At 35.8% G+C, this 15284-nt stretch overlaps 1 protein-coding gene across 3 annotated transcripts in view; it reads right to left on the bottom strand.

The window, feature by feature from the left end:
• The window catches only part of PTPRR (protein tyrosine phosphatase receptor type R), a 264986-nt gene that overhangs the window by 20518 nt on the left and 229184 nt on the right, over positions 1 to 15284 (bottom strand). For all 3 annotated transcript variants that reach the window (XM_020287986.2, XM_012788751.3, XM_076007167.1), the window contains 2 exons: positions 3817 to 3927; positions 1988 to 2145 (listed from right to left, as the gene is read on the bottom strand). In XM_020287986.2, coding sequence (XP_020143575.1) covers positions 1988 to 2145; positions 3817 to 3927 — 269 coding nt within the window. The remainder of the gene's footprint in view (positions 1 to 1987; positions 2146 to 3816; positions 3928 to 15284) is intronic.

Genomic DNA, 15284 nt, shown 5'->3' with positions numbered 1-15284 from the left:
TTGATCTCTACAGTTTATCAATAGATTGAAGGTTAAGGACTTTTGCTTTAGGCAATGTGAAGCCATTGACAAGTTTGATGGAGGTACTCCATGGGATGAAGGATGGTTTTAGGACCATCATCTAAGAGAAGTGCACAGGGTAGGCCATAGCAGCAGTGAGGGCATGAGGGAGCAGGGTATGCGTGTGCAATTAGCCAACTACTTCTAAAATACATGGATGAGGTCATAAGGGCCTGAACTATGGTGGTTGGACAGGAAGTGGTGATTATGGGAGAAGCTTTGAAGGGAAAGCCAATCTGGTGACTGATTAGATACTGAGGGTAGAGTTGAAAGAAGGGCCAAAGATAACTGTCAACATTAGATCCTGAGTGGAAAAAAGATGGTCTCATTCTTAGGAATAGTAAGCAGAAGGGGAGCTGGTTTTATAGGGGCAGTGGCTAGTTCATTTTAGATATCCCAAAGGTTTAATGATTTTGGGTGGGGGACACCACTTCCAGCCCTAAAGTACAGCCAATTAGGTTGTTTTTCTTTGGATACAAGCTAAGTTTAGGATAAGACTAATGCTATCCACCTTTGGATAAATAGACATACAGCAAATTTGACCATTGGTTATTATTATTATTATTATTTTGAGACAGAGTCTCACCCTGTTGCCCAGACTAGAGTGCCATGGCATCAGCCTAGCTCATAGCAACCTCAAATTCCTGGGGTCAAGCAATCCTCCTGCCTCAGCCTCCCAAGTAGCTGGTACTATAGGCACATGACACCATGCCCAGCTAATTTACTTTTATTTTTAGTAGAGATGGGGTCTCATTCTTGGTGAGGCTGATCTTGAACCCCTGACCTCAAGGGATCCTCCCACCTCGGCTTCCCAGAGTGCTAGGATTACAGGCATGAGCCACCATGCCCAGCCTTTGACTCTTGATTAAACCACAAAGTTTCAAAAAAGAAGGAGGTTAAATTTATACTCTAAAATTATATCATTTATTAATTAAAGCTGTTATAAAAAGCTATCTTAAGAGAATTATGAGGTTAAACAAAGCAAGAAAAATAATTTTGAGAATGTATGAAGAATAAATGGTTAGTCATCTAAATGACTTTAAAGATGTTTGCTTTATTTTGGTCACACTAAAAGGAAAACAAGGGGAAGGAGATATCGGTTATAGGAGAGAGGTTTGAGCTAGACCTTAGGGAAAGGAGCCCCCACAGACACCTGTCACTGTTGTTGGCCTGGCTGCCAGCACCCATGTCCTGGGGATAACACTTTGTTTTCCTTTGGTCAAGTACTACCTGCCCACTTCTCAGTTCCTAAATTGGTTTCCGCTTGTTTTTCATGAAATAATTCTTAAAATAGTTGACTGGTTTTTTTTTTTTTTTTTAGCACATTGAAATAATAATAAATGTTATCAAGATACAATCCAAATAGTGCTCAGGGGCCATCTTGAAACAACAAAAGAGTCATCAGTAATTTCAAAAAAAAAGAAAACACATCTGTAATTCCTACTGTATATGAGACTGGTGAGATTAAATGAATCAATGTAAGTTTCAAGGGAGATGACTAAAATAAGGTCTCCTGTTCAATGAGCCTCTTATTTAGAACTTATATTTTGTCTACTGTGTAATTGTCATTTGCCAAAAATGCCTTAAAAGTGTTACTTCATTCCTGTATGCATCATCTGTTTTGGTTTTGTTTTTAAAACATGGAGTCTCTCTCTGGCTCCCTGGCTAAAGTGCAGTCTGATCACAGCTCACTGCAGCCTCAAACTCCCAGGCTCAGGCAATCCTCCGGCCTCAGCTTTCTGAGTAATCAGAACTACAGGTGTGTCATCTTGATTAAGACTCAAATATTAGAAAGTTAGCCAATTTCAATAAATATTTAATTTACCAACAAAGTCATTCTCAGGAGGCGAAACACTACTTCTACCTGCTCTATGACTTTACAAAGAATGGACAGTTGCTCAGGCAGAAAGAACGGTTCTTGTCTTACCTGCAGTGGACAACCACAGGCCCTCGGCCCTCAGAAGCAAGTCTGTCTTCTTCTACATCCAGCATGAGCTGTAGGAGGGGCTGGGCACTGTCTGGAGTCTTGTGATCGGGCCATGAGGTGTACCAGTAATGCTTCACATGTTGGGTGTGACTTCCTTGCTGAAAATAGCAACAGCCACCAAATGCCTCATTCCCTTGTGAGCTAAAAGTCATCCAAACCACAATACTGAATGCCTTCTATCACTCCCATCCATCTTGCTGGCAACTTACTTCTGGGTGGAAAAATCTAGATTTTTAAATAATACTCTTTCTTTCTTTCCTTTTTTTTTTTTAGATATGGTGTCTTGCTCTGTCACCCAGGGTGGAGTACAGCGGTACAATCATAGTTCACTGCAGCCTCAAACTCCTGGGCTCAAGTAATCCTCCTGCCTCAGCCTCCTGTGTAGATGGGATTACAGGCTTGAACAACCATACATTGATAATTTTTTTCCCTTTTTTTTTTAGAGATGAGGTCTTGCTATGTCGACCAGGCTGATCTTGAACTCTTGGCCTTAAGCCCTCCTCCCACCTATATTCCCTTATACCTATATTCCCAAGTAGCTGGGAATATAGGTGTGAACCACGGTGCCCAGCTCCCCAGCTCTGAAGAACCCTTTCACCTTGAGAATACTTAACTGTCAATATCCTCATCTCAAAGTTTGACAGTCTTGTCCCTGTTAAGTGAGATCTACCCTATATTTATAATGTAGACACTGTATGTAACATATGCTAAATATATGTTTCTAATTTGTTACAATAAGCAAAATGGTAGTAAAAAATGTAGCCAAGAAAGAATGTGATATATTACGTTTCCTGCTCTGTGAACATTCCTGACAGGTTTTTGTAAACATATAAATCGAGAGAACACTGAATTTCATGTCAGTCCTGCTAATACTTCTACACTCATCCCAGATTCCCGCGTTTAACAGCAGTGAGGAATCCCAGCAGGAAAGGATTGACATGGGGTCCCTGGATTGGAGACACTTTGAGTGAGGGTCTGTGCACATCACTGCCCAGGTGGGGGCCCCGACATGGAGACATGGACCGGGCACTCAAGGACATCTATTGACAAACGAGTGTTGGTAAGTGCTTTCCTGTCCCAAACTTCCAAATAAAAACCCTCCCTCCATTCTCTTCCTCTTTGTGACGATTCTGTCCCAGAAGTGAGGCTGCAGATCAGATTGCAATCTTCAGACGATTATTCTCCAAAGGCAAAAAATAATACCATGGCAACATTCCTCAGCATCTGCTGCCCATGAGTTAAATAAGATAATTTTTCTATGACATAATCTGGTCTGGGGAAAGTCCCTATAAATTACTGTAACTCCCCATTTCTGAAGATCTCATCAACACCTCAGCTCATCTTGCCTCCCACAGCCACCCACGAGTGCAGATTTTCTCTTTCACAGCTTCCAGGCCTTACTTAAAGCTGCCTAGACCAAAACGACTTAAAAAAAATCATGGTAAACTCTCCGGCACAGTCTTGAGTTAAAGGCTTTCAAAAGTTATTATTAAATCAAAGATGTTTTGTTAATGCAAATAAGATCGCAACATCCTATGTAATGAATTTTCTTAGTATCTACTTACATTAATTTAATTATTCCATATACTAATAATAGCTGACAACAAAGAAATACATGAGGGAATGACTATAGTTTCTCTTAGATCTTATTATTCTTTAATTTGCTTAAATTGAATTCATAGTGCTTATTAGGAAAAATAATTGCAAAGCAGAAATGTAACCTTCTAACATCATCTGCTCTGTAAATGGCTCTAGCTGCATAATCTTACCTTTAAGACGAGGTTTCGAATGGTGTAGTTATCACATTCATTTACACTGATAACCAGAACTTCAACTTTCCCATATATCCCTCTCTTTTCTGGCCAGTACAACACACATTTCTGGGAAAGAGGAAAGAAGAAAACAGTGTATATTAATGGCTTTTCTTAGCTTTGGAGTACTTTTCATTTAAGTGTCTCAAGAGGTTTTATACCCTTATTTTCGAAAAATCAAATATCAATTTTTATAATTCTATAAATGTATTAAAACTATTGAATTGTATGTTTTTGTTTTTGTTTTGAGACAGAATCTTGCTCTGTTGTCTAGGCTGGAGTGCAGTGGCGTCATCATAGCTCACTGCAACTTCAAACTCTTGGGCTCAAGCGATCCTCCTGCCTCAGCCTCCCGAGTAGTTGGGACTACACCACTGCACTCAGCTAATTTTTCTATTTTTGGGGTCTCGCTCTTGTTTAGACTGGTCTCTAACTCCTGACCTCAAGTGATCCTCCCACCTTAGTCTCTCAAAGTGCTAGGATCACAGACATGAGCCACCATGCCCAGCCTGTATGTTTTAAACAGATTAATTTTATGATATGTAAATTATATTTTAATGAAGTCATTTTTTAAGAAAAAAAATCTCAATTTTTACATGTGCCTGTCAAACACTGTCATTCCTAATCTCATACCAGTAATAATAATAATTAGGCAAAATTTCCCAAAGCTCCGTAGAAAAATAAAGAACTAAATTAAGAATTAAGAAATTAATATCCACACTTGTAGCTCTGATTCGGGCAGGACAAAGGCAATATATGTAACCTAAAAATTTGTACCCCTGTAATATTCTGAAATTAAAAAAAAAGAAATTAATATCCAAATATTAGGGTTTGGCATGTGTTGACTAGAAATAAAAGGAATGTTCTGTCAGGATGTTGAAGAAAGTCACACTTTCCTGCTTCCTCAAACCAATGTGTCTAATAAGAAATGCTGTAATATGTTAGACTTCATAGACAGTTTCCCTTGTATATAAGGCAGATGTAATGACTATTAATACATCTATGGTGTTTTATTTTCCAGGATCAATGTTTTTTTCACTTATGAGATCCATTGAAATAAATGTACAATACAATTATGTAAAAATATTTTATAATATAAGCTTTGAAGAGCTTAATAAGAGTGAAAATAATTTTATTACAAGCAAGGCAATATAGTATTGGTTAAGGGACAAGCTTTGGGTTCAGACAGCTTGGGTGCAAATTTTGGTTCACTACTTATTAGCTGTGAGTCCATGAGCAAGATACTTAACATCTCCGGCCTCAATTTACTTGTGATTTAATACATGGAAAGTACTTAGGATAAAGCCAGGCATACAGTAAGCACTTAAAACATGTTATTATGGTTGTTGGTATTTTAAAATTACTGGATGATACATTTTTGCTCCAAAGTGATTAGATTTTCATGCATCAAATATTATTTTACTATTATTATTATTATATCCAGGCACCATTATTAAAAGAAAACTACAAGATGAGATCTAAGCATGCATCTAAGCTCATTTTTTTTGCCTTTTAAACAACTATAAAAGAACTATTAATTTTTTATCACATATTTTAATAATAAAGAATGAAAGCTGATGTTTTATTTCAAGTGCCCCCAGAAGCAATGTAAATTTTAGAAACGTTGTTTAAATAACACTTATCATTTTCTCCCCCACGCCCCACATATGTATTCAGAAATCCTTTCACTTGTTGCTGTCAGTCAGGATCTTTGAATATCCAGGACACATGTTTCTTCACATTTACGTCAAAGGCATTTGAAAAAAATTTAAATACTTATAGATTTGAAAGAGTAGCAAAAAAACCAGAGAATTACAGAACTAAAGGAAAAGGCATGTAGGATATCAGAGACACACCTCCAGGGCTCTATCGTACTAACTACCAACTGTTTCACATGCTGGAGCAGTGAAAGAAGTCACTTCACCTAGTGGAATCAGTTTCTTTCATCCATTACAATAAAAATACATTCATACTGTCCACCTTTTGATTGTTTTCTAAAAGAAGTAAATTGTTTCAGCTTTATTTACATACCACTGCAACTCTGTCAGGCAATCAGACTAAAGGCTTGCTCTGGCTGACTTAATGTTAACATTCAGAAAAGAAACATTTAAAAAACAGAACAACTTATTTCCCTCTGCATCTACCAGTTGCCAGATGTCTAAAACTTTCCCAGTTTGTTAAAGGTAAGCACACTAACCAATTTGCCTGGTTTCTTTCAATGGAGCATCAATTATTTCTCTGCAAGACCCAAGCTATTGTATATCATAAAACACATGCCTCCCGATGAATCCAAGAAGAGTGACAAAGAATCTTAAAAAAGGTATTGAACAAAGAAAGAGGCATTCAGTGGTCCAGCAGTCTGACATACGTGCCCCATTGTCCGCGATCAGACCTGAGTGGCGGGCCCCTGTTTAGGAAGGTGGCTCTCGAACCGGTAGGAAAAGCTGCAAGACAGGAGCTCGCTGCCTGCACCCTGCCTCTTAATACACGAGCAGGCTTCTGCACCTACTTGATAAATGGAAGCTCTGCTCGCTTCTCTCCCAAGCTTGCTGGGGCCCTCCTGAATGTTTTTCTTGACTCTTTACCAAAAAAGCAATTGGCAGCCGGCTCCCAGTAGACAATGCAATGTGACTTGTTCATTCAAACAACCCTTAATTAGCATCCCATCTCTTTTCTGAGACACAATAGCTTATTTTTACATGCTGAATACATCTCTTTCCCTTTTAAAAGAAAGTAGAAAAAGAGACCAGATAAGTGTGGGTGCTTTTGAATGTGAGGTGGGGGAGAGCTGCAAATGTAGTTGTTTCTAAGAGCCCAAGTTCCTGTTCAAATTATTTGCCTGAACAGCTTTTCAGGGTTTCTTTATTGTGGTGCTAACAATGATATGAAAGAGGCAGAAAATGCAAGAAAGAAAAATGCTGTCTTACAGATAATATTGTGAAATCACACTAATTGTAGGTAATTCAAAATAGCATGCTTTCCAGCAGAATATAACCCCAAATCATCACTATTATTTTGCTAACCGGGCTGATCCTTTCTGTAAAATTATCTATTAATTCCAAGAATCCATAATTTGGAGGAAAAAGAGGTTTTCAGAAGACTGTGTCTCTTGTGCAAATAAGTAATTATTGAAAACTGCTTGAAAAGATTCTGGGCATTAACCAATTCGTTGTAATCAATGGTTTCTAGCAAAAGCAGAATGCAACACAAAGTAATGAAAGCTCATATTTTTATAATTTTTTTTTTTTTTTACTTTCTTCTGGTCCCCACCAAGTAAGAATTATTTGTGTTTAAAGAAGAAGGAGGTCTAGAGAGTAGTTGAGTTGCCTAGAAAAAAAAACTATTTTTAAGCTATTTTCCTTTTAGATTTTATATATTTAAAATCAGAGATATTGTTCTACAAGCTTAAAGACTTGTATCAACATATAAAAAGTGGCTCTAAATAAATAAAATGAAGATGCTCAGCTTCATTTAGGTTACACTAATATATAAGAGAGGGATAGAATGAGTCTAATAAAACCATTATTATTGTAGTTACTCTTATTCCGAGGGTCCAACTGAGTATTACTAACATAGGCATAGTGATTTATATTAAAAGTACCTTCGCCAACATTATATCATTTGATCTATTCCACAGCACTTTGAGTTAGGTGGGTAGTAGTTATTATTTTTTAAAATAATTTTACAGCTGAGGAAACTGACGCTCAGGTGTTTTGGTAGGGGTCTTTGGGAAAATTCCCTTGGGGGCTAGGATCCTTCAAGAAAATATCACTTTATGAATTCAACTTTCCATCTTTGATTTCCACACTGACTCTTAATTAACCTACCTAACCACAGCGTTAACCAACGACCTCCCTTCCTTCTGTAAAATAAGTTGATGCACATAGAACCCTGCATGAGTGTGAAAAGAACAAACAAGTTATTTTATGAGATAATAACATAAGTTGAATGAGTTTTTCATTGGAATAACAAGTGAACCAGTAAAGAAAACTCCAGTCAAGTCAGGTACAGGTGAGACAACTATAAAAGTGTGTGTAAAGTTTAAAGATCTAAATAGGAATCTACATGTGTGCTGTTTTATAAGCCTTACTATGTTCTCTCTCACTTAAACTGAAATGGGAAATTATGATATATAAAGGGTATGATTTGCATAAGCTATATAATCTAGAACTGTAGCTTCATACCAACACTCAAAAAACACTCAACACTTAGCCCCATAATAAAAAAAATGAACACATTTTAATATGAACAAATGTAAATGTTTTAAGATAAAATAAAAGATTTTTAAAATAATTCCTTACACTGACTATTTTTTTAATTCACTGTGTCAAATAGGAGGTCTCTTAACTATAGTTGTAAATAAAGCAGGCTAAAGCAATTTCAATATAACTAGCAGATTAAAAATTAAGGTAGAGAGTTATATGTGGAATGTCAGTATGTTTAAAAGAACAGGTAAGTAATTTTGCTTGAGTGTTGTCAGCCTCTGAATTTCTGGTTGCCTTTAATTGCCTTTAATTGCTTGGACAGCATAATCATCAAAACCGTACACAAAACAAAATTTGGCTGCCTGGCACTGCTGTGCAAGGGTAGGCCAGGTTGCCCCCAACCCACACGAGGGGCCATATGTCAGAGGCTGGGTGTCCTTGCTGATGCTTTGTGGTGGCTTTGGTCTCTTTGCTGTTGAATGGATTCTTGTTTTGTAAGCAAAATCCTACATCGGATCCCAATAATTCTGGTCCTCCAGGAAATCTGAATACCTGTCAGTGGGTCTCCCCTGTCTGCACGCCAGGTTGGCCTCCAACATTACCCTCCCTGACCTTTGTTTGGACACTCTAGTTATGGGACTTGGTTTGCTTGTTTCTTTTCATGAATACAAAGAATCCTCTTGTCTACCTGACACCGACCTCCAGATTGAGTGTGACTTCCTCATCATAGTCCTGATCCACTCTTCAAATTGTCCACTACCTTGAGTGAGCAGTGAAATGAATCAACATGTTTTTGTTGATTCGGATCAAAATGCCTTGCCTATCTCCTGTTTCTTTCCTAAAGAGAACACTTAAAAGATTTTTGCCTTAAATGTAAACAAGCATACACACCCCTCTGGCCACAGTCATTTCTTGCTCTGTAGCCTTCCCATTATGAGCAGAAGATTTTAGGAGGCAGCACAGTGTCATGGGGAGGAAGAGGAGGTCACTTGCTTAGTGTCCCCTGTCTCAGCATGCTCATTTGCATTGGGTTTTACAAATATTTTTAGTAGAAAGATTAATTTCCAAGTACACTGTGAATGCTCAATACACATTAGTTATTTGGAAGATCAAACAGTCAGGTTTCTAGACTTTCTGTGTATATTTGACAAACCTTCTAGATTACCTAACTTAAATTCTAATTTTTTTACCTAATTATCAATATATATGATAGAAAGGAAATACTTTCATTTTATGCATTTAGAATATAACATGGCATAATTAATATTTTGTTATTAGTATTTTATCAGAATAATTACTTTCTCTTCAAAGTTACAGTTTAATAAGGTCTTCTTTATATTAAAGTATAATTTATGGATATATTGATTAGCCAATTTTTCTCATCTGACTGCATATCCAATTTTATAATGACACTTAAGGCAAACATGGGATATACTTAGTCAATATTTACATTTCAAAAAAAGCCTTTCTTGGAATGTATTTAATTAAGCAAAGACATCTCTGGTAGCTGTAATTTCATTTAATGAGGTCATTACTTCTTTTGTGTTCTTTCAGGCTCTGTTTACAAATTGTTAAATATTTATGTTAGGCTAATAACAATAGTAACTAATATCAGCATAGCATTTTATAATATAAAAAAGAGTTACCTATATGTAAAATATTATTTAATCCCTTCTACTATCTTTGCAAGGTAAGAAGTCGTATTTTTCCCACTTTAGAGACGGTGAAATTGAGATAAAACCAATACTTCAATCAAGTTCTTCCGACATTAAATCTGCTTGTGCACTGTAGTAACTGTCTCGGTAGATTATTTCTAAGCAATGGTTACATGTTTGATCTCATCTCCATAAGGAAATGATTGCTTATGTTTTAGCATATCCACACAATGAAATTCTAGTAGTTATTTAAAATAATGTTTTGATGAATTATTAATAAAGTGAATGCCTATAATGTTAAAAGCAGAATATATGACAGAATACAAACTCTATTTAATTCACTTTATATAAATTCTGTATCTTCCCATGTCTTCAACCACTACCTATGTTATCTCTCACCTGTACATTTCTCCAGGCTCTACTTATTTCTACCTGCTTAATAGACTTTACCATCCCAAAGTCTCCAGGATTCCTCAAACTTAACACATTAAACATGGAGCTCATTTTCTATTCTCAGAAATCTTCCCTTGCTGCCCATGCAGGTTCATGACATCACCATGTACTGAGCCTCCCAAAGCAGAAATCCTGAAGACAAACTCTCCTTTCCTTCCCTCCCATTCAATCAGAAGCTAAGCACAGTGGCATCTACCTCTAGAAGCCCTTTAAATCTGTCCTCTTTTCTCGGTACTCTTTGCCACTCCCTTAGTTCAAAATGTCATTATTTCTTACCTGGACTGTTGCTACAACTTCCCAACCTATTTCCCTGCTTCCCCTTGTTTTTTCCAAATCCGAACCCTATATCCTGCCACCAATTATATTCCTGAGATACAAATTGAATCATGTCACTCTACTTTAAAAACATCTTTAGTAGCTCTCTGAGGCCTAAATAATGAAATCCAAATTTTTTGTTATTTTTAAATTTTTTTTTTAGCATAGTCCTATAATATATTTTTGTCACAGCCTAACTTTTCAGTCTCATTTCCTTTCACTCACTAGAAGGCCCCACATGCTCACATCACACCAAACTGCTCCACTCGGACATGCCGTGTGGTTTCTGGAATGCATTTGTATGCTGTGGCTTCGCCTGGACTGTTTAACCCTTGTGCACCTCCTTATTCTTCCCACCAACAGCCATCATATGAGTTCTTTGGCTAAGTAAATGTAATCAAAACAAACATTTTCCATAATTTAATCAGATAGAGATGAGGACGGAATAAAAGAAGGGAAAAATTAAAATATGATTCCTTTATATGGCATTTTGAGGTTAAACTGTTTGCAAAGTGCTGAATAAGTCAGTGGGCACAATGGGGCTTACAGTACTTAAGTCACATAGTTTAACTTGGATGAAAGATGCATGTAAACATAGAGAAAGAATATGGCTGTGTTAAATACTGGAGGGTGCTGAGAGTTAGCTACTCTCCCAGGAAAACAGATCCCAAGGCAGGATCATTGCAAGGGATTTGGAAATAATAGGATATAAAGAAACAAATAATATAGATGGAGAAATGATCGAGACAGAGACAAAGTTAAGTTTAAATGATGGGGGAGTTAGAGAGTCTCCAGCATTCCCATAAACTGTGAGACCACAAGTGAAGTCCTGCATCAGTATTTATTGTTACAGCAAATAGTTGTCTTTTGTTAGAGAATTACGTGTACAGTTCATTTTTTGAGGTTTCCAGGGGAACTTTACCTAGTTCTGTCTACAAGAATAGACGGTTACAAAATTTTTCTAAGATAAGCATGTTAAGCCCTAAGTTAGAAACAGACCTAGCTGAGCATACAAATTAACCACTTTGGTACGAGTGTTGCCTAATGTCGATGGCCACAGATGAACATGCACGTCGACTTTAGCTGATAGCCGAGATAGGACTTTTCTAATTTTTCATTTATCAAAATAAAATTGTGAACATTTAAAAATAATGTAATAAAAACATATATGTATATGTTACCTATTCTGATTTGCGTTACAAGTAAAGCTGCCTGTAAAGTAAAACAAGCGTTCAGTGCTTTAAAGCTTTCCTCATCACACAAGAGCAAAACGGATTTGTCGTCAATGCACAGCACAAACTATCACATGGACTATAAGTGCTGGCTATTGGCAAGGTTTTGCAGCTGGTGAGCGCCCTACCTAAGTGGTTAAAGATAAAATGTATCAAGTGAGAACACTGAATCTGTGTACTACTCTAATCTACTTCTTCTAAACACAAAGACATGTAGTCAGGAGTGAAGCAGGAGTAGCCTTGAAGTCCAGGATAGTTCCAGCTGCACATTATCTGCTGGGCAGGCATTTTAATCAGTTCTCTGCCAAGGACTCAAACTAAGCTTCTGCCTTGCAAAAAAGCTCAAGGCGATAGCCGGCAGCAAAGAAGAAATGTTGTTTTGCAAACATCCTCTGATAATGCCTCCCTTGTTGGAAGCAGCTTCTATTCTGTGAACTAACATGTCCACAGATTCCTTCAAGGCAAAGCCCTGCAAAACCCCTGAAACTTAACATCTCTTAGCTTATTTCCCAACAGGAGCGAAGTATTATGTTAGGTCAATCAGTGCTGTCTTGCAATAGTGGGTCATTAATGTCTTGCTTCCTTATTTGGTCCTTTATTATGCTGGGGCAATGATTAAGTGCATGGGCTTTGGAATCAAATAAATCTGGATTAAAATTTGGGTTCCATCACTCACTAACTTCAATACTTTAAGTAAATGACCTAACTTCTCTGAGCTTCAGTTTTCTTATCTCTAATATAGGGATAGTAAAATCTACTTTATAGGGTTAGAATGAAAATTAATGGAACTTATATTTGAACCATGCTTAGCACATATATTCAATAAATGGTGGAAGGCTAGAAATATCTTCCATAATATTTGCAATATGATCAACACTTATAGCTACTTTCCTTCTTTTCAAGAAGGGGAAAGAGGTGCAATGAATAGCTTCCAGTGGTAGTTGAAGGACTTTGACTCCCTGACAGTGTGCAAACACTACTTGCCATTTTTGGGTTAATCTTCTAGTTCCAGCTTTGTAGGCTTGAGCTACTCTGTGTTCTCTAGTAATAGAATAATTCATGTTAAAAGAATTTAGCACTGTATTTTCAATGTCTCTTTCTTTCAAGAGGAATTCCCTTCTTGAGATTTATCTAAATGAAAGAATTCAAATTTACCAGCAATAAAATCCCTTCTGTTTTATTTCAACATAAGATAACTGATTTTTCAGGTCTATCTTTTCATTTTTTGTTTATTCTCATTTTATGAAAGTTGAGTAACTGAGAATATTGGGATTATTAAATAAGAGATGGCATTTATTTATTTATTAGAAAGTAGGAAGGTTCATGAAAATATAAAGCCTGGGAATTTCTAAAGATAACTCCACCTCCACATTCTTTTGGAGGAAATGATTTTTGTCTATTTCAAACAATGATGCTTAACACAATTGAAAGTTGGCACATTTTTGGTAAACAGCATTTTCCTGGTAGTGTGAAGTCTATTGCATATGTCTTTTGAGCCAGACATCTCAGTATCATTTTGATCTGTAAAACATCAAAGTTTTCTCGCTAGTATTATATTTACATCTTTCGAGAGCCTAAACAGAAAGGAATTTTTATTTTAAAGAGTCATGAATCATACAAAATGTCAAAATCTTTATTGCAATATTTGGGATTATAACTGATTATAGGAAAAAAGCACAAAACATGCCACATATAAAACACAAGTAACATAAATGACTTTGATATCCCCAGAAGTATATCTCAGACATTTAAAAAGATAAGGATCTAAAAATGATAAACAAATTAATCACTTCTCCAATTTCTGTATTACACAGCCAAAGGGAAAAATTAAAACCTCAACTACCCATTAGTAGGGAGATTATTAAAAGAAAATTCTAGGTTTCAACAGATCCTCTTGGCTCTCTTAGGGAGACTGTGAAATCTGAAAGTGGCAGCAACAGGTTAGCTCTGAGGATGATAGTTCTATTTGAAAAAGAAGGAAGAAGATGTGCTCTGTTCCTTTGCAGACATAGACTGAAGAGCTCTGAGCATCATCAGTGAACCAGCTCTGTAGCACTTTGAAATACACATTTGACTTACACAGCAGTTCCGGTAGAATGATAACCTTGGTCTTGGAGATGGAGGAGAAGAGCAACTGTTGGCTTTGGAAGATTCATGATTGCTCCTATCATCCCTATTGAATTTCTCTAAAATATGTCACATACTACAAGCCCTCTAAGGAATGCTTTCTGACTAACCAACGATCTTAGCTTCTGCCCTGATAAAACCCTGATTCAAGAACAAGTTAAAGCCCTAAAGGCAAATTTCTAATTTTTTTTTGTAAGTATAAATAAACATGAGCATATATCACAGGAAGAGGAAACGCTGAAGTGAACAAAAACTGTAATTTATCTTACACAGTTATTACAACCTATTGTGTGATCCTTGTGAGAGATTGTTTCACATAAGCTTTGCCAAATGTTAATCCTTAATACATATGCAACACTGACAAATTAAATTTTCTATGAAAAATACAATATAATTGTTTCAAAACATTCAAATGCTTCTATTTACAAATAATTATATATATCATGGTGCTTTTTCTATGTTGATTTCATATGATTTTATTTGTAATAGAAGAAGCAGAATTTGTAAAGACATGTATGCACTTTGAAAAAACATTTCTATTGTGACAGTCTATTCAGAAAAGCATATTTCAAACCAAACTAGACAAGAGTAATGCATTCTGCTCACATCTATGAAATGGCATAAATCCTGCATGAAGTTATTCATAGTGTCCTTTGATTAAAAAAAGTCTCTACTTCATAGTCATTCTAATATTTTTATTTGAGCTTCCATTAATTCTGCTAGTTTTGCTTATTTTATTAGACTTTTAAAAAAGTGACTTGGTTTTAATCAATCCTTTTATCTTTGTTTTATATTTCTTAAATACTATTTTATTTTTAAGTAATCCTTCCTTTCTTCTTGCTTTGTGTTTATTCTATAGTTCTTTTAATAACTGAAGTCAGTTGCTTAGATCATTAATTCTTTTATAATGTCAATATTCATGACTATAAATGTTCCTCTATGAACACTTTTAGTAGCATTTTGTAAGATTTGACATGTAGTATTTTAATCATTACTGAGTTGTTGGTAATTTATATATTTTTTTACTTCTAAGACTATCATGAAACAGTATGTAATTTACATTTTTATTATAAATTAATTTTTATCTATGAATTTTGTGTTTTTTAAATTTTAAAGTGTAATTTTCATCTTATCCTTCTGTTTTTAATTTTTAAATTAGTTGCACTGTGATCAAAGCACACATCTATAGTTTCTCTTTGAAATTTGCCAAGACTTATTATATGGTCTTAGTATTGTCACTTTTCATAACGATTCATGCTTTGGAAAAATTTGTATGAGAATGTTGGCTGAAAGGTTCTGTATATGCCCATTAAATTAAGCTTGTTGATTTGCAGAAAGGTCATATTTAAACTTTTGCTATATTCTTATTAATATTTTTATCTGCTTAACATAATAAATACTAATATATTCTTTTTTTTGAGACAGGGTTTTGTTCTAAT

Source organism: Microcebus murinus, chromosome 10 (assembly GCF_040939455.1).
Source record: "Microcebus murinus isolate Inina chromosome 10, M.murinus_Inina_mat1.0, whole genome shotgun sequence".
Taxonomy (NCBI): Eukaryota; Metazoa; Chordata; class Mammalia; order Primates; family Cheirogaleidae; genus Microcebus; species Microcebus murinus.
The sequence above is the reverse complement of the archived record's forward strand: the minus strand, read 5'-3'. Positions and strand labels throughout refer to the sequence as shown.